Here is a 26,203-nt window from a genome sequence, read left to right on the forward strand (position 1 = left end):
AAGACCTTACCTTAACTCAGAAATAAAAACCACAGGAAATGTGGTGCTACTTTGCAAGGTAAATCTGCAAGACTGGATGCTAGAAATGACAGTATTTTTGCTACACATCTTCGATGGCATTAGTTGTTTTTTTTGTTGCTGTGATACGACAGTAGCCAACATCAACGTATAAACATAAAGAGGGGCTTATTTTGGCTGACTATTCTAGGGGTTAAATGTATATCGAAACACAGTGGCACACATCTGTAATCCCAGCACTGGGAGGCAGAGGCAGGTGAATGTGTGAGTGGTGGGTCAGCATGATTAGTTATTTTTCTGTTGCTGTGATACATCACCATGACCAAAAGCAATTTAGAAGAGTTTATTTAGGCAAGTTCCAGGCCAGCAGGGGTATGTAGTAAGATCCTATCTTAAAAAAAAAAAAAAAGAAAGAAAGAAAAGAAATAGTACTATATAAAACAATTGATAAAGCCAAAATTAAATTTTATTTCACATTGATAGAAACTGTGAAAAACATGACATTTTCCCACATTACAGCACACAAATTCAACAGAATATTTCTTACCCCAAATAAATTTTTACAGATACAATAACTGAAGTAAATGTATGCTCTTCAAAGTAAAGCAAAATAGTAAATGATTGTTTGAAATTGTTTTAAATCTAGACATAAACAATCGGCTTCATTGTTAACACTCTATCTCGGACACACCAAATGACCCCACATCAGTTAGCTCCTGCTTACAAAGATGCTTCCTTCTTCTTGGTCGGTTGAAAAACAGCAGGAAAAGAAACCGTTCAGAAATAACCATAATTTTTGTAACATACTCAACTGTGTGGAAACAGTTATAAATATGGGTTTATATATGTGGGTTCTAACCAGTCCTTATTATCCATAAATTAAATAATTTTCAGCAGTATTTTGAACATGTTGATGATTTAAAATCAAATGATTGTTATTTTAATATTTGCACAGGAGACTGATTATCAAAAGCTCCTTTACTGAAGATGAAAATTTCAAATTAGCATGTTACCCAGATGAAAATAAAACAAGTTTGACTGCTCATCTTGAACAGTATTTGGTTTTAAGCATAACATGTACAGAAAATGTAAACTTAAACTCTGCTATGTTTAAGAAATTATATTCTAAAACCAGTCACAAGTATTTCTAAACACGCCAAGATATTATTTACCCTTTAAGTTTTTATAGAAAAATAAAACCACAGAATTAATGACCAGCACTGAAGATTCTGGTCTGAAGATTGTTATTTGAAATATGTACGCTTAAGTAATGTGTGGTTTCTTTTCATATTACCTATATTGGAAATACTGTATGTCTGTGTTTCAGAATGTCAAAATAATATATAATGACAGATATTTCTTTATGACAGGGAGGCAATATTACTTTTCTATGGAAACCAAAAAAGAATCTACCTTTTTCTTCTTGAAAGGAGAAAAGTTACATCGAAGGGGGGAAGCCTGGTCCCCCAGTAGCAGGGCGATTAATTGCAGAGAGCAGTATTACTTTTGACACTTAAGAGCACGATCCCTATGGTCAGGGATGATGTAATACCATCTTAGGTATCCCAGTCACGTATGTGTGAATACAAACAGAAACACAGACACTGCGTGATGACTCAACACTTGTGGAGTAAAACTATAGTCTAACTCACAGAATTAAGAAGTCACTTACATCTTAACAGCTTGTTTAGACCTGAACAAACTTTCAGAGAGCATACTAGTAATTGAAATGATGTAATAAAACTCTGCTTGTGTTATCTTATTTTGCTGAATTAATTTGAGACAAAGAAGCTAGTTGCTTCACTTACCTACTGTAATACTAGTATATTCTGAATTGTATTATACAAATATATGCATAGAAACGTAAAAGGATCATACATTTCCCATGAGGGAGACATCATTTAGTCTGTCTCATTGGTATGTATTTGCAAAACATTTTAACACTGCAAACATTAGCAGTTTTATGATCAGTCATGGGGAAAGGTTTATACTCCACTACTGTGATGCTGGTGAACGTCTACTCAAGGCCTCTTAGTGACATCAATCAATTGGAGGTAGGAGCTTATCAATGAAGTACTTGACATCCATCATTTCCTGTTTGGAAAAAATGATTTATTAACAGCTGAGAAACTACATTTCCAAGAATGACACTAATAAAATCCATGTGGTGAGGATGTTTTACTGCTACAGTCAAAGGAAATGTAAGAAAGTCGAGGCACCAATAGAAATCTCTTAACATTTCTTAGGATCTAGTTCTGTGCAAAGTCTGTTTTCTGATGCATAAATAAAACACTGGGGATTCAGGAGGGTCAGAATGCTGCTCCCTATCCAGAGAGCGTTCAGTGATGTCTACTTACTGACAACTGAGCACCTGCGAAAGAGCTTCGCTTTCTGCTTTCCTCATTAAAATGAAATGATGCATAGCTCATCTTTTTTGCAATGTATGCCTCTCATGAAGAATTACATACAGCTACACATCTGAAACAAAGTATGTAAGGCAGACCTTGGAAAAGATGAAGGTCACTTTCTCCTGGAAGCCTCCTAGGTCTTATATTTTTGGTTGTGAGCCTAGCCTTTAATGGCTGAGCCATCTCTCTAGCCCAGCCTCCTAGGTCTTAATCCATTTCCCCCTTTCCTAAGTCTCTGGCCTTCACTGGCCAACAAGCTAGCCATGCAGTGAACTGCACTCTGAAGCCCTACCTAACAGTTTCCTATAATATTCCAACCTCATCCTTCCACTCTGTTCATTCAGCTCAACGTCCTCCAGAGCCAGCATAGGCACGCATTTACGTGCACGGTACTCAGGGTCTTCAGGCATTCCCGAGTCTCCCTACTCTTCCTTATTCAACAGTTCCTCCTTTCATGGTAGAGTGGGGATGGAGGGCTCTGTAGGATCCAAGGCACACTGGCCTTTTGGGGTACGTCATATTATTATCCACTTCCTTTGTGCCTAAAGCAAGTGATTTAACCTTACTTGGAGATTGTACAACAGTGGACTATAACCCAGAGATTAGCCATCAATCAAATTTTATTCTAGGCCATTACAAGTACCCTAAATCCATCCAGGTCTTTCTCATCTAAGTAATTATATCTTCTACTTCATCCTGAAGACAAAAAGCATGTAACGTAAGCTCCCAATAACTCTGCCCCATCTTGACAACTCCTTATAATACTTGTCCAATCCTTTTCTATCTCAACTCAGAATGTTCTCCTCTTTTAAGGTAGCAGAATCCAGCTATGGTCCCAGATGACATACGAGCTAAGATATCCCCTGATCTTTATCACTTCCTACTCACGATGTCTTTCTCCCATTTCATTAAAAAAGAAAAGAAGACTCCCAATCATTCTTCCTATTTAAAATGTGTTATCTTCTCTAAGACAGAGTCTTTGTTAAGGTGGTCTAGAGTTACAACCAGTTCAATCTGGTCTTAAAAGCAAAGTCTTTCTGTCCCAGCCTCCTAAGTGCTGGGATTGCAGAAGTGTGCAACATTATTTCAACAAACTTTTTTTTTTTAAAGTTAAATGCTTTGAAATTTTTTCTTTTGTAATTTTATTTTATTACTTTATATCCTGCTCACTGCCCCTTCCCAGTCACCCCTTCCCACAATCCTTCTCCTCAACAAAACTTTTAAAAAGAGATCTACATATACTGTGTGTGCCCTCATTCCCTTTCATTAATTTCGGCCTCCCCTCCTCCTCGTTGCAGTGAACTGGTCCTTACACCTACTTTATGGTGGCATATTTGGTAATCAAGTGAACTACAAACCCTTAGCCCCTTTGCTACCTCCTGTCCTATCCATAGAATTAACCTGAATATACTACTGGATTCTGCCTCCCCTGGTTCAGAATCTAGACATCTTGCTTCAATTGAAAATAGCTTACTGCTACCTAGAGAACATGTCCTTCCTCTGCACACCATGTACATTTCTGTAGGAGATGAATCCTTACTCCCTTTATGATCTACCCTCTCCTTTCTCTCTCTCCCACGCCTGTCCTCCCCACACCCTACCCCAGGCTGGCCAGAGTAATTTTGAACTTCTGACCTGCTTCCACCTTTCAAGTGTTGAGATTACAGCTGTGCCATCGTGCTGTGTGTACATCTGAGGTGGTTTGAATATGCTTGGCCCAGGGACTGGCACTATTAGGAGGAATGGCCTTATTAGAGGAAGCTCATCTCTTGTGGGTATCTGCTTTAAGAACCTCATCCTACTGCCTGGAAGACAGTCTTTTCTTTGCCTTCGGAACAACATGTTGTTGCTGTAAAATTATTAAAAAAAAAAAAAAAAAAAAAAGATGTTCTCTTTTACACCGCACTAGGTCTGGCACTGTAGTGCTGCAGGATAACTGCTAGGCATCTTCATCTCAGCCAGCAAAGCCTCTCACCCGCTCTGCTCCATCCCATATCTCACTGCCATGGCTTCTTTCTGAGCCTGGCAACAATCTCCCTACCCATCTAGTTCCCAAGGCAGGCTGCCATGCCAGACATACACGTCTCCAGCCACCACACACTGTCTTGAATTCAATTAAATCGCCACATGAAAGAACACACAGCACAATAAGTTCTGATTCAATTGATAATACGTAATTTGCTCACCCAGACACACAAAGCCCTGTACACACCCATCCTTAAGAACATTCATAACAACCTGTAAAGGTGCAGAGAGGAATCTTAACATCAGCCTCCATGTTCTCCCTGCTGCTTCTTCTGCCTCCTCCAGTCTCCTCCCCTCTAAAACTTCTCTCCTGCCCATCCTTCCTTCTCGTCCAATGACAGCCTCATTCTATCTTGTACCTGCCTTCACCTGTATGACATCCTACACCATGTAGAACTCTCAGCTCTGCCTGCACTGTCTGCCTAGATGCTGCCATGCTCCTGCCTTGAAGATGGTGGACTGAACCCTGAACCTGCGAGCCAGCACCAGTTACATGTTGTCCGTGCAAGAGTTACCTTGGCCGTGAAGTTTGGTCATAAACTCATAACTAAGACAACATCACAGGAAGCACAAAGTGCATGGAACCCTCTGTCCCAGCAGGCCCACTCTACCAAGTGACAGTTGTATTTGCCTGTCAGCCACCTAGTTCCTTTGCCTGCACACTTGGTATGGACATCCTGCCTCCCCACACAGTCTAGCCATCTCACATCACGGTCTCAGTGCCTTCTAAGATAAGTTTTATTTCACTCTTTTCAAGTTTTTTAGGGTAGTCTAAAAGAGCAACCTACAAATACAATAACACACACCCCAATCTATTCTGTCAGTAGCTGTTTGGTTATGTATATTTTCTTTTATTAAACTTTAATTAGGATAACTTAAATTTTACTAAATAAGAAGGCATATTTATAAATTGGGTTTCTGGAGGGCTAGGTATGGTGGCTCACACCTTTGATCCCAGCACTTCAGAGGCAGAGACAGGTGGATCTAGGCTGTCTACAAAGTGAGTTCAGGACAGCCGAGGCTGTATCGAAAAATTTGTCTTGAAAAACCAAAAAATTTAAGATAAATAAGTAAATGGTCATTGGATTATGTTCAATGCTCATTTGTAAAAGGTGATAAGGTTTTTAAAATTTAATTCAATAAGATATTAAAAAATCTGTTAATCTGATTCAACAAGAATTCATTAACTCCTTTAAATCACCAACATCCAACATCTTGGAAATATAACATGGAAAAAATTAAAATAGTGGCTCCACTGACTGCTTCCAGAGACACCTACCTGCTGACATGAGCTGTGCATCATGCCTTCATAGACTTTGAAGGTTACATTGGCTGGATTTACCAATCCTTTTAGTCTTTCAACAGTAAGAGAACCAAACATTAGGGGAACTAAAGGGTCACAGTCTCCATGACACTGGAGAACAGAAATATCTCGATTAGCACTATTGATAGGCCCCTGGAAAACAAACACAAAAGCATTGTTAGGTATCAAGTACATAAAGCGCCGTGGCAGAGTCTTAAAAACTATAGATATGAGTGCATGTGCTATTACTCATAACTCCATCAAACATCTTGGCCAAGTAGAGCCCCCCTCTATTACTGTACCCCCTGACATCTTTAAACGTGGCATATGGGATCACATTGCATGTACTATAATAACAATCTATATGTATGCACACTGAAAAGCTACCACATGGCAAAAAGACTAAACTCTGGGTTAGCACTGAATGTGGCTGTGGCACATATTGGCACATCTGCAATCCCAGCACTTGGGAGCTGGGCTAAGGGGTCACAGATTTATGGTCAACCTGGGCTATACTGCCTCAAGAGCAAACGATGGCGACTGGAACACAGCAGTGATGTACCTGACCAACAATGTTAATCCCCAGAAGTGACAAAAAAGTAAAATTCTGCTGCCAAATGCTATATTAAATATTTAAAATATAAACTAGAATGTGTGTTCTTAGAATGCATCTTAGAATGTATCAAATAATTAAATGTAAGACAGGATAATAAGCTTATTCTACTCTAAGTCACAGAAAGGACATACAGATCAAGTGTAGTAATACATCACAAAGGTCTACAGAAATATCTTAAAATACAATGCCTGATGTAAGCCATGAACTCCGGGTTGGCTCACCAACTGAAGAAAGGGACCACTGTAGTGTGACACGTCTACCTGAGGGGAGGCTGTGTGTGGAGTGCAAACAAGGAATATGAGAATTTTATTTCTCACTCAATTTTCTATAATCCTAAAACTTCTTAAAACATAAAAAGCTCATTATTAAAATAAAAAAGATGACTTGCTCCTAAACATCTGCAAACTCCTAGCTCTGTAATCTTATTTATGCACACCATGCAGGCTACCTGTGAAAACGAAGCCCGAAGTGGAAGCCAGCAACTGAGTGCAGTGACACCAGCCAGTTTCTGCTGTGTGGTGAGAGCAGTGTATAAAGATAAGGCGCCTCCCTGGAACAGAAGCAGGGAGTTAACCGGAGCAGTTCTGCCAAGAGCATGTTAGAGAATTCTTATTAGCAATGTCCATGGAAAAGATACTGTGTGAGCAATGCTAAATCAAACCGGGTAAGAATGAAGTATATATTCAAAATGTATGAACCTTATCTCCAAGAAAACATAACAATGCAGATTTTCACATACAGATTGGCTAAAAAATGGTTTGAATTTATAGTTTTCATATTCCTCTCTTAGATATAAACTCAAAATCTAATTTTAAATTATTTCCCCAAAACAAGAATTAAAATAATACAGATGGTGTGTACCAGACTCCTTAGGATTCACTCACATAACTTACAATACACCGTGTTGGGAACTATAATTCTGTCATCCATCTAGATGCCACTACCCTGACCAGGCCCCCAACTTGCTCCCCAACATGGAGCTATGGGAGACTTTCTGACCCCAGCAGTGATGTTCTTTCTCTCAGGACATCTGTGGAAACTGGGATTCACTTACTCCTGGGCCGCCCCTGCATGGCTGGAAACGCAGCAGGTAAGCCTAGAGCTGTACAGCTTATATGCCAGTGGTTGGTAGAAAGCAAACAGAGAAACAGAAAAATGAAGATGAGAAGTCCTGACTGTTTTCCAAACAGACCCTGTTTCCTGACTTGTAGTTTTATTTTCCATTTCCTTGATATAATGATCAACTGACTTCTTGCTGAAGGCTTTCAGAACTGGGTTCCTTAGGTGTACAGGGTGTTAGTGAGAAGACCAGAGGTTGAAGTCAGGTCTCTTCCACAGTTGCATTCCACCTTACTTTCTGAGGCTCGCATGGGTCATGCTCAGAGGCTTGGGGGCGGGGCGGGGTGGGGGTGAGGAGGGGTGTCGGGTAGCTTGTCATCACTTCCCTAGCACTGGGGCTATGGAGGTTTGCTATCACAAACGCCCCACCTTGTGGTTGCATGGAAAGCACTTTACTGCCTGACCATCTCCCCAGCCTAGGAATTAATTTCTGTAGGCTGTGATCGGTATCAAATGACATAACTTTGTGTATATTATACTTTAAATAAAGCATTACTTTTTGACCTTATCATGTGTGTGGACGTATATTGTATAGCTAGACAAAAACATCTATCAATAACACGTTTTTTTTTTTTTTAAAGATTTATTTATTTATTATATATGAGTACACTGTAGCTGTCTTCAGACACACCAGAAGAGGGCATCAGATCTCTTTACAGATGGTTGTGAGCCACCATGTGGTTGCTGGGAATTGAACTCATGACCTCTGGAAGAGCAGTCGGGTGCTCTTAACCGCTGAGCCATCTCTCCAGCCCTCAATAACACGTTTTTTTTTTTTTTAAGATTTATTTATTTTATGCACATGAGTACACTGTAGCTGTCTTCAGACACACCAGAAGAGGGCATCAGATCTCATTACAGATGGTTGTGAGCCACCATGTGGTTGCTGGGATTTGAACTCAGGACCTCTGGAAGAGCAGTCAGTGCTCTTAACCACTGAGCCATCTCTCCAGCCCCCAATAACACGTTTTTATAAATTATGTTTTAAAGCAATTTATTTTCATGCTTTGTGCATTGGTGTTTTATGTATGTCAGATCCCCTGGAGCTGGAGTTATAGAAAGTTGTAAGTTGCCATGTAGGTGCTGAGAATTGAACCTGGGTTCTCTGGAAGAGCAAGTTCTCTCAATCAATAACACCTTCTTAAAATACTAACCTTATTACTGTAATTATTACGTTCTACTGAGTTTTACTGTCACAAATGATTCCAGAATTTTGACATTTCTCATAGCAAGTTATTGAGGCGATAAGGAACTAGAGCATTCTGAGACCAGGAGCTACATGAAAACTGGAGAGTAAACACCTAACTTCGAGGTGTGGATACAGAGCTTTTTGTTCAGCTTGGGCTAGGACCTAGAGCAAGCACTAGCCTCACAAAACAAACCAGGAAGAATCTACAGTAGGAACCTAGGCACTTACACTTCTTCTCCTACAGTCCTCGTTCACTGACAAAAGTCTGAGCGCAGTGTATTGTGATTATAAAGGACATTATAGTCAGGGCTACATAGTGAAACCCAGTCTCAACACCAAAAACATGAAACAACAACAAAACCAAAACACCCCAAAGTACATTCTAGGCCCCAATCAATTATTTAATGAATCAATTTTGAAAGCAATCTAAAAGACAAAGGCAACTGTGATAAGAAACTAGGAAAGGCAAGAATGAATGAATGAATGAATGAATGAATGAATGAATAGAAGTGTGTTGGGCAGAAGTTATTTCCAGTTCAACCCAACTTAATTCAGTTAATGAGCTTAATGCAAGGGAGCTAAGGTTCTGTAACAGTTCCAAATAAGGAACTCTTCCAGAGAAATGGAATTGAGGTTGCATTCCTGTCAGTAAATATGCTGATGGTATGAACATGCCAATCTGACTTACCTGAGAAAATCCTCCCAAAATAATTCTGTTAGAAGGAATGCCATTCTTCACTTCTTGATCTATCAAGGCTTTTACTAAAAGAAAAGTATCACACACACTTTCTAAGTACACAAAGATGACTATTTGAAAATAAGTAACAAAGGCAAAGCATCTTAAAGACAAATGAGTACAAATACGAAGTGGCAGGCAGTTTCATGATTGGACTCCTCAGACTACGGTGCCGCACAGCTCAACACTGTAATAGCTTCGTGTCATATAGTTTCTCTTCACAGAGAGATCTATGTCCTGTTATGGTTGATTCTCATGCGCATTTCTACTTCTCTCTTCAATAAACTAAATGGAAATTAGGTAAAACTTGTCATTTTAAAATCGTATACATTTAAAGGTTATGCAGCTTATAAATTTATAGTGTGTAAAATCACTAGTCATGTTTCTAAAAACCACCTTACTTTTCCCTGTAAGTCAAATGGCAACCGTGACTGTTCTTTCTGTAGTAGCGTATTCTCTCTCTCCCTGTCTGCCTAGCTGAGTCCTTGACCGTCATTCTCTTAGTGTTTGCGAGGAAACCCCTGACCACCTCTAGTGGTATGAGAGACTCACTAAAGCAGGGCTTACCTCAGCAGGACAGCTCTTTAATCTCCTCAGGCTGCACTCACTAACATAACCTTAGCTCTAGGATTCTAGCGTTAATATTCATCCGATATCTAAAACGTCCCTGATCATGGCTTCATACCCCAAACAGCTCATGCGAGTTCACTGTATGTCCTCTATTTCAGATTTTAAACATTTTTTTAATAGAATAAAAGAATTTTTCTGGATTCGGGGTTTTTCTAATCTATTTTGGAAAACTTTGAATAAATATAAAAGTAGAAAGAGCAGCTCATGTACGCAGCTCCAAGATTCTGTGGTTCCCAATTCTCAGCTGGGCTGGTTCCTAATGCGGCCCACAAACAGCAGTCGGCATATATTCTAAGTCATTTCAGGGCACTGCACTGTATGAAACACCAAGGCTGCTCTAACCCCCACATGCATCTAAGCATAAGAAAAGGCTGCTGCTGTGTAGCTCTTAAGAACTGCGTCTCTCAGTTATAGGAAATGTCCAGCTGGTGAGGAGCTCCGTGACTAATCGGTGCCATCACCACTTCACTAATACCAACTGTCACTTTAACTGTACCTTTACAGTGTTACATTCTTAGGTCATCATTACTTCAAGCCTCTTTAATGACTACATACAACTGTTAAACAAAGTTCTATTTTGTCCGTTGCCTATGTACTTTTGTTTTGAAACGTGAGTTTGCTGTGCAATCTAGGTTGGCTTGTCTCTTACAACAATCGTGCCTCCGCGTTCCACAAGTTGAGATTTATAGATGGGCACCAACATACTCAGCTTTGCCACGCCCATCAAAACAAAGTCTCTACACAGCAGAGCTCAAGGTGGATGACCACCAAAGACTGTAGATAGAGAAAGTGGACCTAGACCTAGTGGTGGTGCCACATGCTTTAATCCCTGCACTCAGGAGGCAGGGGCAGGTGGATTTCTGAGTTCCACGACAGCCAAGGCTATAGAGAAAAACCAGGAGGAGCGGAGAGAGAATGTAGAAAGTGGTGGCAAAGGAGAGAGTAATCAGAATGGAGACAGTGGGCTGGGGACGTAGCTCGATGGTAGAATGCCTGGAGAGTATTTATGAGACCCTAGGTGAGCCCCCAGCATGGCAAAGGGAAGAAAAGGGAAGGCAGGCAGTAAAGGGAAGGGATAGAGGGATTGGTTCTGAAAACACATAACTAGGTCACACTTAATCAAACATTTAATCAAAATGTAACTACTGAATCTACTAAAATACTTAGGAGTTTTCTGCCTTTATAAACATTTTTGGTACTCACCAGTTTCTGCCGCCTGCTTAATTCCAGATTCATCCTCCTGGGAATCTGGTGAAAGTCCAATAATATCAAACCTAGAATACAAGCAAAAGTGTGAAATTCCCAAGTAATCAATAAAAAATATTATTTTAGAAAACTGAAAAAAAGAGAGCTAAGGAAAAGGAACTATTTGATTCTAAAAGCCCAAACCTGGCACATATGTTTACTGACATCAAGGTAGTTTACAGAGAAATTACAAACTGTAGAACTCTCTGGAGAAATGAGGCTCAGTTTAAAATGTGCTGGCTACAATTAACTGAACTATGTGAAGCTGACATTCTGTATGTTCCTTTTACTCAAAGTGGACACAGGTTCTAACATTAAACGGTCAGAGTCACACGCCTGCAACATCTCAACAACCTAGACAGTACTTAATCCAATCTACACTCAAGGAAGGACTGCAGCCACCAAAGCTAACGTCCGCAGTAAACGTTAGTCATTTCCTTCTATTGTAGGTCAGTGTGACAGGACACTCTCGGGGACCAGGTCATTCTCGCATGTACTATCAACAGCCGTCTATAATGGCCTCTGTCCATATCTTCACAAACCTCATACAGCACCACCTCCAATCACAAGTCAGGGCCGTCTTTTGGCCTTTTGTGCTTCTCTGCTGACATGATGGGCTCCAGCCACAATGCATACAACTTTTAGTTCACAGACAGAAATCTTGCCAGACAGAGTAGCTGAAAGGGCCCAAGGTGAAGGGGAGTAGGGACTCGTAAGGCTATCAAGGAATTAAAGAAGCAAACCAGCCAAGCAGAAGAGTACAGAGTGAGCAGGCAAAGTAGAGTGCACAAGAAGACACGGGCTGCAGGTCCTGGGGCAGTCTCAATACCCGGGGCAAAACCAGCCCGACGACTATGCTTGTCAGGGGTGAATTAAATGACTCCAGGGTCGGAGGAGAAGAAGCAAAGGAAAAACAACCCAGTCAAGGTTGTAGATGCACCCAAAGAACAAAACAGTAGAAGCTGGATTGAAAATCAAACTGTCAAGATCAAAACATTACTGTTTGACAAATCCTGGGCTTGAGCATTGGAAAGAAATCCAGAAGTAGCACAGAGGGCCTCTCGCTAGCTCTACTTTCTGACCATGAAGGGCATGAGAGGCACCTTGAGAGGGCGACAAGAGCAATGACCTTGACAGCCAAGCAGGCAGCCAGGAAGACAAGGAGTTGGCAGAATGAAGAGGTTGTGGTGTAATCGATGTGCATATCTCATGAACTGAAGGTCTGCTAAATAAACCCAACGAACACCAAACAGTAGGATAGATTTCTCTTCATTACTTCCAGAAAAAGGCTCTTCCACCTTTTCTTAAGTTAACTCATAGTTATAAAGTATGAATAGTGGAATAAAGGTTAAACTTAAATGGTCTCTTGTAGTTTAAAAATAGCTAAACAAAAGGGTGCACATAAAGCCCTCTTGCGAAGGCTATAAGGTCCGTAATGAGTAAGCAAGCTCTTACTTACCAAGAAGGCATCATCATACTCATGTTTAGTGTGACTGGCATAACAGGCCTGTGTGGGAAGAGACAGACAGCAGCACATCAGGCTAAAGCCTCGTTTCTCACTGTGGCCTACCAGTGGGACGCAGTTCCCACTTCACCTTCACGCTGCTCCCTCTGTCCAGAGATTGCTTTCTGAACAGAGCAGCTGCTGCCGGGGCTGAACTTGGCTCAGAACGAGTACTTTTGGTCTCAATGGCCTTACTTTATACCTGTAATTTCTAGGAGCTGAGACAGTGGAAACAAACATGAGACTCTGGTAAGAGCATTTTATTGCCTAGTTACTGTACCATTAATGCCCAAATGCCTGGGTTACAGTTTGCTTATCCTTAGCTATATGCCTGCTTGATTAAGAGACCTACAAGTAAATATAGGCTCCACCCAAGTGCCCCTTATGCTCAGTTCAAGTCTGGAATAAAAAACAGGCTGAGTAATCAAAAAAGCCGGTACAAGAGGATAACTCTTAATTACCAATGCTACTGTCCTCCTGACTCATACAATAAAACCAATTCAACATTCTATAAAAACATAAACTTCCCCAATTAGGAAGCTGCCTTAGAGCAAGTCAATGTGGGGCAAATAGAGTCAAGAATTCTCTCGTTTGGGTTGGGCCTGCAAGCCAAAGCCTTCAGCTGCGGCGCTCCCTCTCTGGAAGCACAGGCAGCCCTCAGGCTTTGATCCTCTCGCACTCGTCTCATTGTCTGCTGTCCTTTTGGGCAGCCCACTGGCAGTGCTCCAGTGCTCCAGTGCTCCAGTGCTCCAGTGCTCCAGTGCTCCAGTGCTTCCAAGGCTGCACTTAGAAACCTTTCACCTCAAATCAGCCAAGCCTACTGATTTTGAGTTTGATTTTGAGTTTGCTCAAAATTTGCTAGCTTCTTACTGAATCAGCATTTTCAGAACTAGGTGTTAGAACCTTATCTACAACAGCATATCACATTGCCTCTAATTAATAAAAGCTGAGTGTTTTCAATCTAGTAGAGATTTCTCTCCAATCTAGCAAGTAAGCCCTGTTTATAGATACCCCTGGATACCCCTGGGGCTTCACTAGCACTTACGTGTCTAAAAGACTTGCTCTGGCGTTAAGTTCACTTGACCTCTAGGAGAATATCTTAAATTTCAAAAGAGCAACCTTCTAACCCCCAAATTAACCAAGAGAATATTTAGCTTTAAAGAATGCTACTAGTCTCCTTTTCTTAAAAGGATTAATAATTAAAACAATTATATTAAAATATTTTTCTGGAAAAGCAAAGCTGTCACAAAGCTGTTACAGATTCTGAAGGAAAAAACCCTAAATATTAGAAATACTCACGCATGTGGACAGATGTATTTGATGTGGGAACTTTTGATACCTGCGAAGGCTTCTGCCCATCCGTGCCTGGTAGAAAATTATTTTAAAAAAGCATGCTATTAATGACCGTTTTACATCTTACTAAGCTGGTATAGAACAGTACTTAAAACTTGTATGAGGACAGATGTTGGCTCAGTCTAGTACCTGAGCATAAGGAGTGAGCTAGTGAGCACACTGCAGACCTGCAAGCAAGGGCCACTCTCTAATGTTGGCCTAAGCAGAGGAAGACACTCTCTCCTGATCTGCCAACAGACACTGCTGCTGGATAACATACTGATACATAAAAGACCTTTCAAAAAGACCAGGAAAATTCTACAGCTGGTAAACTTTTAGCAATATAACAGAATACAAAATTAACACTAAAATCTATAGCCCGCCTATACACAAATGACAAGTTGAGAAAAAAAGCAAGAGAAACAGTACCTTTCACAACAGTCTCAGATTATATACATACACATACATACACATGTTCTAAATATATTCTTAAAAGTATATATTCAAAATAGTTATTCTAAGATACAGAGAGAGATATAGATAAACAAATTAAAGATCTATATAATAAAAAACTTTGGAGTGGAGAGATGGCTCAGTAGTTAAGAGCACTGAGTGCTCTTGCAGAGGTCCTGAGTTCAAATCCCAGAAACCACAGAGTGTCTCACAACCATCTGTAATGAGATCTGATGCCCTCTTCTGGTGTGTCTGAATAAATAAATAAAGTAAAAAAAAAAAAAACCCTCTAAGATAATAAAGAAATGGAAGACACTAGAAAGTAGAATAACCCCCAAAGCTCATGAGTCGGTAGGATTAATACAATGAAATGGACATCCTATCAAAAAAATCTCCAAATTAAATGCAATTCCCATCAAAATCCCAACACAGTTCTTCACAGGAGTTGAAAATGATTATCCTAAAACTCATATGAAAATAAAACTGACCTGTGATAGCTAAAACAATCTGAGCGATAAAGACACTGCCGGGTGTGTCACCAGCCCTGACTTCTACAGAGCTACTGTAGTAACTGCATGGCCCTGGCATACAAACAGACACACTGAGCAGTAGAAGAGAATGGAAGGCTCAGATAACCGCCTACAGTCCTTCAGTAACCTGATTCTGGACATGCCAAAAATACACACTGGAGAACAAATGGTACTCATCACACTGCAAGAACGAAACTCAAGCCTCATGGGCTTAATTCCAGGTGGACCAAGGATATCAACCTAAGACTTGGTATCTTGAATTAATGAAAGAGAAAGTATGGAGCTCATTAACACAGGAAAGGTCTCTCAGACTAACAATAAATGAGGCCTCATGAAAATAAAAAGTTTCTGTACAACAAAGGACACTATCATTTAAGCAAAAAGACACCCTACATAATAGGAAAAAACTTCCTCAATCATACATCTGAAAGAGGGGTAGTAACAAGAATATAAAAGAAGTAAAAACCAAACTCCAAAATACTGCAACATGAAGGAAATAATCTCATTTAAAATGGGATAGAAAACTATGTATTAAAAGATGAAATACTAATGACTGAGGATCATTTAAAGAAACATTTGACATTCTTAGCCAACAGGAAAAGACAGAATTATTTTTAGATTTCATCTTAGCCCAACTCAGAATGTCTAAGATTAGTAAAAAAGCAAAGGACAGTACATGCTGGTGAGGAACATGTGGGGGGAGGGAACACTCATTGTGAGTCCTGGGCACAGACCCAAAGGACTCTGCATCGTTCTACAAAGACACCTGCTCGTCCATACTCACTGCAGCTCTATTCCTAATAGCCAGAAATAGGAAGAACCTGGATGCCCATCAACAAATGAATTTAAAGGAAAATGTGGTACATTTATACAATGGTACAGTACACAATTCAGCTGATAAAAAGCACGATATCATAGACTTTTCAGATAAATGGATAGAGCTAGAAACAATCAACCTGCATGAGGTAACTGAAACCCAGAAAGATAAACACCACTGTTTTCTTTTAAATGTTTTTTTTTTTCCTTTTTGCTTCATTTAGAGTACCAAGAGATGGTGGTGGGGTGGGGGGAATGGGTCTTCGAAGGAAGGGGATATAAGATATAAAGTTATAAAAGGGTAAAATGAAATTAGAGCAGGAGGACTAAGTGGGGCAGGGATGGTAAGGCAGGGTAGAGGGCCTATGCAGAGGGACAACTAACACTAACAGCTCTGAAAGCCATGTGAAGACCTGTTGCTGTGCATGCTTCCTAAAACATGTACATACAGAGAAGGAGTTTACACTGATTCGCCACATAATGAAGGGAACACCCCAACCAGTCACTATACACTACCAAGGAAAACCTCCAGCAACAGAAATAGGTTACATCTTCCTTTTTTTTATTTTATTTTTTTTAAAGATTTATTTATTTATTATATATAAGTACACTGTAGCTGTCTTCAGATACACCAGAAGAGGGCATCGGATCTCTTTACAGATGGTTGTGAGCCACCATGTGGTTGCTGGGAATTGAACTCATGACCTCTGGAAGAGCAGTCGGGTGCTCTTAACCTCTGAGCCATCTCTCCAGCCCCCATCTTCCTTTTTTTTTAAGATTTACTTATTTTATTTATATGAGTACACTGTTTTCAGACACGCCAGAAGAGGGCATGAGAGCCCATTATAGATGGTTCTGAGCCACCATGTGGTTGCTGGGAATTGAACTCAGGACCTCTGGAAGAGCAGTCGGCGCTCTTAACCACTGAGCAATCTCTCCAGCCCAAGTGTTACATCTTTTTTATTTGAGTTGTTGGATAAAGGGGTCCCATAGGACATTGGCAATGCTATTGGATAGTCCCTACAACCCGATGGTAAGACCCTATTGTTGAAGACACAATATACTTACATCATCAAACATGGAGAAACCGAGCTGGTGCCTAGTGGTTAATAGTCATAGTGATAGAAGGCTCTATATACACTACAGGATTAAAAAAGGAATCATCAATCTCACCCAGCTACGAACTCGGCTATCAATAATAGCAACCTGCCTACTCACTGGTGTAATAATGTCGTGAATGTTAGGTGAGCAACCAGCCACTTTTTAAAATTGAATTTAAAGTCTACTCCAAAAGATAGAACCCATCACTGATACTGTTAATGAGGCCTGGGTAAAAACCTAGTCTAGTAGATGACTGTCTCAATAAAACAACTCCTAAGGACATATTGCTTGCTTTGTCACTGTTCTGTTGCTGGGGAGAGATACCATGAACAAGGGAACGCATAAAAAAGGCATCTGATTGGGGATCTTGCTTGTATTTTCAGAGACAAGCTAGGGAGTGTGGCCACGGGGATGGCACTGAGAGCTGAGAGACACGTGGTAGCTGAGAGGTTATATCTGATCCACAAGCAGGAGGCACAGAGACTAGAACTAGACCTGGCTACTCATGTGACTCTTCTTAACCCTTAGGGTATAAACTGTCTGATGTTCTGACAGTTGACCATCGCATGAGACTTTAGTTCATTCCATCTATTGGCTCCATTCTCCCAGGTCCCAGTGCCTGTCAAGTGGTAAAAAGCGTGTGTGTGTGTGTGTGTGTGTGTGTGTGTGTGTGTGTGTGTGTGTGTGTGTATGTGTGTGTGTATGTGTGTGTGTGTGTCTGTCTGTCTGTCTGTCTGTCTATCTAGCTATCTGTATTAAGATTTACTGAGAAACTATTAAACATGTTTTAACAAAGAGCTACAGAAAAGGAATCAAATCTCCGTGCTTACAGACTTGACATTGTATTTAAATGGCAGGACTCCCTAACTTCATCTACAGTAAACAGAGCCTTAACCGGAGTCCCAGATGACTTTGCAGAAATTGATCCCAATTCTAAAATTCAAAAGGTGTCTCAGTTAGGGTCTTACTGCTGTGCACAGACACCATGACCAATGAAAGTTTTATAAGGGACATTTAACTGGGGCTGGCTCACAGGTTCAGAGGTTCAGTCCATTATCATCAAGGCAGGAGCATGGCAGCATCCAGGCAGGCCTGGTGTAGGAGGAGCTGAGTTCTACATCTTCACCCGAAGGAAGCCAGGAACAGACTGAGCATCCTCAGGCAGCTTGGAGGAGGGTCTCCAAGCCCACCCCCACGGTGACACACGTCCTCCAAGGCCACACCTTCTAATAGTGCCACTCCCTGGGCCAAGCATATGCAAACCATCACACAGGGGAGCAAGAGAACCAGAATAACCAAAACAATCATGCAGAAAGACAAAGTAGGAGGGCTAGCATTTTCTAATTCATAAAGTTACAACAAATATAATAGTAAGAAAGAATGTAATACCAGGGTAAGGACAGACCTATAAATCAAAAGAATCCAGAAATAAGCAACCACAACTGCTGCCAATTATTACTTTTTAAGATTTATTTTTATGAGTACACTATAGCTGTCTTCAGACACATCAGAAGAAAGCATGTGATTCCCTTACAGACGGCTATGAGCCACCAAGTTCAGTTGCTGGAAACTGAACTCAGGACCTCTGGAAGAGCAGTCAGTGTGCTCTTAACTGCTGAGCCATCTCTCCAGCCCAACTGCTATCAATTAAAAATTACCATAAGCCAGTTCAAAAGAGTCTTTTAAACAAATGTAGTTGGGCCAAATTAAACTATTAAATTATTAAACGTACCAAACAAATCCAGAATTTACCAAATAAATAAAATAAAAAATCGACAAAATTTAAAACTTGTGCTTTAAGGGCACAATGAAGAACGTATAGAGAATCTAAAGAAGAAAAAGGTATGTGCAAATCCATACATGTAATAGTACTGTGGTGGTCTGAATACAGTTGGCCCCCATAGATTCAGCTGGCCCCGAGGGAGTAGCACTAATAGGAGGTATGGCTTTGTTAGAGTACATGCGGTCTGGTTGGAGGAAGTGTATCACTAGGCAGGTTGTGAGACTGCCTGTGCTTAAGCTCCTGGTTGCCTTCAGATCAAGATGTAGAACTCTCAGCTCCTTCTCTAGCACCATGTCTGCCTGCACACCACACTTCCCACCATGCTGATAATGGACTAAACCTCTGAAACTGTAAACCAGCCCCAATTAAATGCTTTCCTTTCTAAGAATTGCCTTGGTCTTGATGTTTCTTCACAGCGCTGAAACCCTTTGAAGACACTACTCATTCATAATATATGCATAACACCTCTAACAAACAAAATGGCCCCCCAATTTACAAATGGGCAAAGGACATTTTCTATAAAGGAAATATTCAAATTGTCACTAAATATGAGAATATATACTCACCATCATTAGTCATTAAGGAAATACAAGTCAAATCAACCTCAGGGCTGATAAGAGTACACATTGTTATCATTCCAGGAGACTGAGGCAAGAAGAGATGGAGTTCAAGGGTAGCCTGGGCTGCACAGTCAGACCCTGTCTCAAAACCCACACACATACAAAAACATGTGAGATTCCACTTTATATCCACTAGGATGGCTATAAAACCGTGGTTGCTATTTGTTTGCGGAGATGGGGGTCTCACCTTGTAACTGGATAGCCTAGTATTCTCTAAGTAGCTCAAGCCGGCCTCAAACTCACGGCCATCTTCCTGCCTCAGCTTTTTCGTACTGGGTACACAGGCAAGTGTCACAATGCACACAGTAAGAAGCTTTCCACAGTGTTGACACATGCCTGTACCTCTAGATCACCAGAGCAAACTGGAAATTATCAAGCCATCTGGCAGTCTTGGCCTCTGAGTATCATCCTGAGAGGCCTTTTAAGCCACGTGACCAAAGCAGCATTTAAAACACATGATGTAGGGCTGCAGAGATGGTACCTGTTTGCTTTTACAGAAGTCTGAGTTTCGTTCCTGTCACTGACATGGGGACTCAAAACTGTCCTTAACTTAAGTTCCAAGGAACTGGACACCCTCTTCTGTTCTCCACAGGCACAAGGCCTGTTGATAAAACTCATATACTTAAAATTCAGAGGTCATTGAGTTTACAGCCAACCTGGGCTACAGGTTGTTTTAAAAACAAAAATCCAAAGAACAAACATTGCAATTAAATACATAAAACCACACCACACACACACACACACACACACACACTCACACACACACACACACACACACAGTTACCCCTGTAAAATGCAACAGACCAGCCACATTAGAAACAGTTCTTTCCTTGCTCAATGCCAATGCTGTTTCCATTTCTTTTTGAACTCATTAATGTATTCTCTGTTTTGGGATTTGTGCTAATGACCTCAGGGATAGTTAAATAAGCCATAAAACCATGATAAGATTTCAGTTAATTAGAGCTCTGGGAATGGACAGTCACCAAAAACTACATTTATAAAACAATTGTCCACCAATTATTAAGAGTCCAAGTGGAACACAGGTTCAATTATCTTCCTCAAAGCATTTCTGCCACCCTAGCTGGTAATAGACGCATGTGATGAACGCAGGTAATTGGGTGGCTAGGGCAAGAGGACTGTGGAGCTTGAGATCAACTGGGCTACACAGTGAATTAAAAGTCATGTTAGAAGAGACAGCAAGACAGTCTTGTAAGGGGAAAAATCACCACATATACTAAAGCTTGATTTAACATGACTAACTAGAACACTAGACAGCCTCACCTCCCTGTAATCTCATTTCATTGAGAAGTAGTGACTTAAATGTATAGCATCTAGGGAAATAAGATTCAGACCAAAAAGATTGTTTTTTTACAATGCTTTTTAATACACAAAATCCTTTTTCCAATTCAATTGGTCTATGCTTCAGGCTTTTACACTTCTTATGACCTGTGGCTTGCACATTCATTCAAATTCGATGATAAATTTTAAAAAAATGGAGTCATGGGACAGAAATGTAGCATGATTAGTAGAGTCACGGGACAGAAATGCAGCATGATTAGTAGAGTCACGGGACAGAAATGCAGCATGATTAGTAGAGTCACGGGACAGAAATGCAGCATGATTAGTAGAGCGCTTTTGTAGCCTGCATGACGCTCTGTGCACTCCAGCACTGCACAAACCAGCTGGAGAGGAGAGAATAACAAGTATTCGTGAGAATGAGGAGAAATCAGAACCATCTCACTGCTCAATGCAAAACTCTGTATGTGGAGACAGTTCTGGTAGTAAAATGCTTGCCTTCTAAGCGTGGGACTCCAGTTAAATCCCCAGAATACACATTTAAAAAAAAAAAAAAAGCTGCGTATTCCAACACTCTCGAGGTAAGAAAAGGCAGGACTCTGGGACTCACTGACCAGCCAATTTAGCTTACTTGGTAAGCTCCAGGCAGGCCAATGAGAAACCCTGTTTCAGAAAAACAAACAAATAAAAAGTTTAGTAGGTTCCAAGGAATGGTGTAAGAGGTTGTACTCTGGTATCCATGCAAAGAAATGTAAAATGGCACAATCCCCGGGAAAATACCTTGTGAGTTCTTCAAAGGGTAGAATACCGACCCATCACTTCTACCCCAGCAAACAACATAGAGAACTAAACACCAACATCCATGCAGAAGCCTGTACTTGAATGTTCACAGTAGCATCATTCATAGAGGCCCAAAGGCAGAAATACCCCAAATATTCATTAGTTCTGGAACTGCCTAGCCATGCAATAGATTATTTGGTAATAAATGAGTACAATATCCAGGGTTGCAAGGACAGTTCAGGGCATAACACACTTGTTCTGCAGTGTGAAGACCTGAATCTGAATCCCAGGACCTATGTACAAAGCACAGAGCGGCTGCACATGTCTGTAGTCCCAACCTTGGAAAATGGAGATGGATTCCAAGAGCCTGCCATCCTGCCTAGGCAAAACAATGAGCTCCCAGTACAGTGGGAAAACCTTCCTTAAGTCAAGAAGGCAGTGTGAATACAGGATGGCAGTGTCCTGCTCTGGCCTCACATATATGAACATGGGCACGAGTACAATAACACTTGAGTATGTGCACGCCCCAAAAGAAAATGCAGTATTTATCCATGTTATGACATAAATGATCCTGAAAAACCATGCCAAATGAAGGAAGCCTGATGCCAAAGACAATACAAGTGGGTTTCATTTATATGAAACATTCAGAATGATCAAAACCATGGAAAGTGAACGCGTTAGTAATGCTTGAAAGTGGAGTAAAGACTCCGTCTTTTGAGGGATGTTAGAAATACTCTGCAATTAAGGAGACAATTCTTCCAACTTACTTTGCAAACTAACTAAAAATCACCTAATCATATATTTTAAAGGTATGAATTTTATGGTATGTGGATTATATCTTAACAACAGTAAGTGGTAGGCCACATTTAAATTTGGGCCACTGTTTCCCAACCTCTGTCCCAGTCACAAAGTGATAAAAATTCTTAACATAAGAAAAACTAAAGGAGCTGGGCTGTAGTGGTGACTTTAATCCCAGCACTCAAGAAGCAGTGGGTCTCTGTGAGTTTGAGGCCAGCCATGTTCATAGAACCCATTCCAGGACAGCCAGGGCTACACAGAAGAACTTAGAAAAAAAAGAAAAAGAGTTTAGCATGGTGGCCTTTATTTAAAGTGCCTTTAATCCTAGCACTTCAGAGGCAGAGGCAGGCGATATCTGAGTTTCAAGGCCAGCCTTGTCTCGGTCGATTTGTATTGTTATTTTTCAGATGTAAGAGCTTTAAAAGCTTTAAGAACAAACCAATATTAACCACAAGCCAACATCCAAAACCTAATCAGAGTTGTTCTGTGATACAGACGAGCACGCCCAAATGAATAAATGTTGAGAGAGAGAGAGAAGGAAGAGGGGGAGAAAAAGAGAGAAAATGTCTAATAACAAACTTACATAATGCAAGTTTTAGGGCATTGGCTGGTTTGGATTTTGTTTTTGTTTGAAATGGTCTGGTCAGGCTGGAGAGATGACTCAATGGTTAAGAGTTCTTCTGCCCTTTCAGAAGACCACAGCTAGATTCCCAGCACCAATATGGTAGCTCTCAGTCATTGTAATCCCAGTTGTAGGGGATCCAACAGGTAAATACATGCTGCACACACATGTATGTAGGCAAAATATTCTACTCACAAACTAAAATAATCTAAAAATTAAAAAGGGTCTTGCTCTGTGGTCAGGCTATTTTCAGCTATGTTTAGTCTAGGCTGGAATGGAACTTGAAAACCTCCTGCTTCAGCCTCTGTGTGCTAGGGTGTACTATGGTGGACATCCTCACAACCAGCTACCATGCCAGAGTCTAGGGAAACTGAATAAAACCTATACCGTCACTCCCTAAGATACTGCTTATCTTTCAGAAGAGACTGCAAAGTAAGTCATGCTTTGATTGAGCTCCCTATTCAGTAATAGCAACTGTGATTCTGCACAGATCTGCGCAGGGAATATGCCTAATCCCATCTAAATTCTCAACACATCTAACGTCTCATCCACCTAACTGGCCAAAGGCAAAACGACTTCACATAGGCTGGACTCAAGAGAGGACATGGAGCTAGACCTGTGGAATGACATGAAGGGTGAGACCAGAGACGACTCTGCAACTATACCAAAAGAAGCAAAAGTCAGAAACCACGAGGCCAGAGGAAAGAAAGCGGGAGATTACTTTAGGGGGCTGGTTAGTGCTGAGGAAAAGGCTATCTTCTAATGCCAAATACCTCCTTACAAAACACTTGTAAATGTTTAAACATTAAATAAAGTAAGCAGTTAACATTTTAAATGTTATGTTCGACTATCACTCATAATCACTAGGCATCATCTTAACCAACTGATAAAACAGAGTATCACCGGTACCACAACAAGAATAAAAGTCTGTGTACCTGAGACAAGCACACATTAGCACATCTGATAAACCAGACTGACTGAGGCCAGCCTGAAACTGTGAAAAACAAGCAACTACCAAAGGGGCAGTTTATAGACTATAAATTAGCTGATACCCTTTTTTAAAAAAAGATTGATTGATTAATTGATTGATTGATTGTATATGAGTACACTGTAGCTGTCTTCAGCCACACCAAAGAGGGCATCAGATCCCATTACAGATGGTTATAAGCCACCATGTGGTTGCTGGGAATTGAACTCAGGACTTCTGGAAGAGCAGTCTGTGCTCTTAACTATCTTAAGCCGTCTCTCCAAGCTCACAAAAGACAATATAAAAACTGAAGGAGATATATCAGTATAATCTATAATCCTGGACTGCAACAGGTCAACTGACAGAACAGGAACAGTGCTGGGAGAGTAGATGGTGACATTAGACAGAGTTGATGGCTGTATTATTAGCAGGTGGGAATGTTGCCCAGCAAGATACCTCAGAGGGTAAAGAAGGTACTTGTCACCAAGCCTGATGACCCAATTGATCCTATGCTCACATGATAGAGGGAAAGAACCAAGTCTCAAAGCAAAAGCATAGTCAATTTTATAAAACACACACTTAAGTATAAAGGACTAATGAGGCAATATGGCTGCCTCCCCTCCCCCTCTTCCCCCTCCCCCCTCTTTTTTTAGACAGGGATTCTCAGGGTTTCTCTGAGTAGTCCCCGACCTCGCTTTGTAGACCAGGCTGGCTGGCTTTTCAGTCCTGGGACTAAAGTTGTGTGCACTACCAGGTCCGACTATCTTTTTACTTTTTCTCTACTTATTTTGTTCTTTGTGACAAATCTCATATATCTAGGATGACCTCAAATTCTTCAAACTCATTATGTTATTACTTGTTCTAAATTAGTCAAACTGCTAACTAACTATTTAACTAGCTGCTAAAAATACTGGTGAGAGTCTAGAGAAGAACCACCTTCATGCTCTTAAAGTATGCTCATATATTATCGCACAGATACCTAGCTCTTTTGTTTTATTTTAATGGAATTTCGTAGATAACCCAAGCTGCTACCAATGCACTACAATCCTGCAACCATGCATTACCACCCAAGGCCATGACTTGCTTTTTAATTAAAAAGAGAAAATAAATGCAGTAAGAAACGTGGGAAAGACCATTTTAGCAAGTGACCTGTTCAGAATAAAGGGACAGGGACAGGGACACAGTGGCCCACACTTTAAACTCATGACTTGGAAGTAGAGGCAAGTGGATCTCTATGAGTTTGAGGCCAGCCTGGTGTACAAAGTGAGATCCAGGACAGCCAAAGCTACGTAGAGAGACTCTATGTCAAAACAACAACAATGAAACCAACAAAACAAAAATAGAATTATAGGACAAACAGCACTCTTTTCAAAAACAGAAGCATTCTGCCGCATAGACTTAGATGTGCCAACTAAATGCATGTGTGACAGTGACACCGCTGAAGGAAACTGGCAAAATCTGTGCAACGTGCTACATTAGATAATATTAAACACCCTGAATCGGCTAACTGTCCCGTGGCTCTGTAAGATGTCCTTATACAAATCAGCATCCAGTTTATATATGAGTTATACGGCATCTGAGACATATAGTCACCATCATATTTGTGACTTACCCTCACAGGTGTGGCAGTCATATGTATGTCAGTAAAGGGAGAAATTAGGAAATCTAGACGAAGTATATTCAGGGATCTGTGTTATTCTTGGAACTTTTATAAGTCTGGAAATATTTCAAGATAAGTTTTTAAATGCTGTAAAAAATAGGCCATATCTGGTTTGTGGAATTTCAACACATTTCACTCCCTTTTTCAACATATTCTGAATTTTTTTGCCATATAATTTTAACATTTTCAAATTATAAAAGCTCTTTTTATGTCAGAAAGAAAACTGATTTCATGCGATACAGAACACGATTTCTTCAATATTTACTTTAATTTAATGCACGTTATAAACATAAACATGCCAGATGACTTTGGTTAAAGAGTTTAAACACTAAATTGCTACCTACTAGACCATTTAGTTCTGAGTTCACGTATTCATGAAATTAACAAAGTTCCCGTTTCCTTAGTGACAGTTGGTGTGGGGTTTTCATATCTGGGTACTTCTGAGTTTTTATATAAGCAACTGAAACATCAAAGCAATAACATCTCTCATCACAGCAGCCTCTGCCATTTCCAAATTGATTTTCTTCCTTCACATTTCCACTTTTTAGTTTAAGGAATCTGGCGACACTCCACCTGTAGGGGACCCACCTCTACTTAAGTTTTGTTCTTACTTTGCCTTGCTTGGTCTACAAGACCCGGCAGGAAACAAAAT

General features: G+C 40.5%; 1 protein-coding gene across 9 annotated transcripts in view; it reads right to left on the reverse strand.

Moving 5' to 3' along the window:
- Nucleotides 1–466: 466 nt before the first annotated feature.
- Nucleotides 467–26,203, reverse strand: part of Lypla1 (lysophospholipase 1) — a 29,161-nt gene continuing 3,424 nt past the window's right edge. For 3 of the 9 annotated variants that reach the window (XM_039109305.2, XM_063287190.1, XM_063287187.1), the window contains 8 exons: nucleotides 14,093–14,158; nucleotides 12,749–12,796; nucleotides 11,248–11,318; nucleotides 9,367–9,440; nucleotides 6,819–6,920; nucleotides 5,731–5,907; nucleotides 4,062–4,156; nucleotides 1,919–2,112 (listed from right to left, as the gene is read on the reverse strand). In XM_039109305.2, the coding sequence (XP_038965233.1) occupies nucleotides 4,088–4,156; nucleotides 5,731–5,907; nucleotides 6,819–6,920; nucleotides 9,367–9,440; nucleotides 11,248–11,318; nucleotides 12,749–12,796; nucleotides 14,093–14,158 (607 nt within the window). In that variant the 3' untranslated portion in view covers nucleotides 1,919–2,112; nucleotides 4,062–4,087. Of the gene's footprint in view, nucleotides 2,113–4,061; nucleotides 4,276–5,171; nucleotides 5,908–6,818; nucleotides 6,955–9,366; nucleotides 9,441–11,247; nucleotides 11,319–12,748; nucleotides 12,797–14,092; nucleotides 14,159–26,203 lie in introns of those variants that run through there. The other 6 variants (XM_063287189.1, XM_063287188.1, NM_013006.2 and 3 more) reach the window with 5 other exon arrangements.

Source organism: Rattus norvegicus, chromosome 5 (assembly GCF_036323735.1).
Source record: "Rattus norvegicus strain BN/NHsdMcwi chromosome 5, GRCr8, whole genome shotgun sequence".
Classification (NCBI taxonomy): domain Eukaryota; kingdom Metazoa; phylum Chordata; class Mammalia; order Rodentia; family Muridae; genus Rattus; species Rattus norvegicus.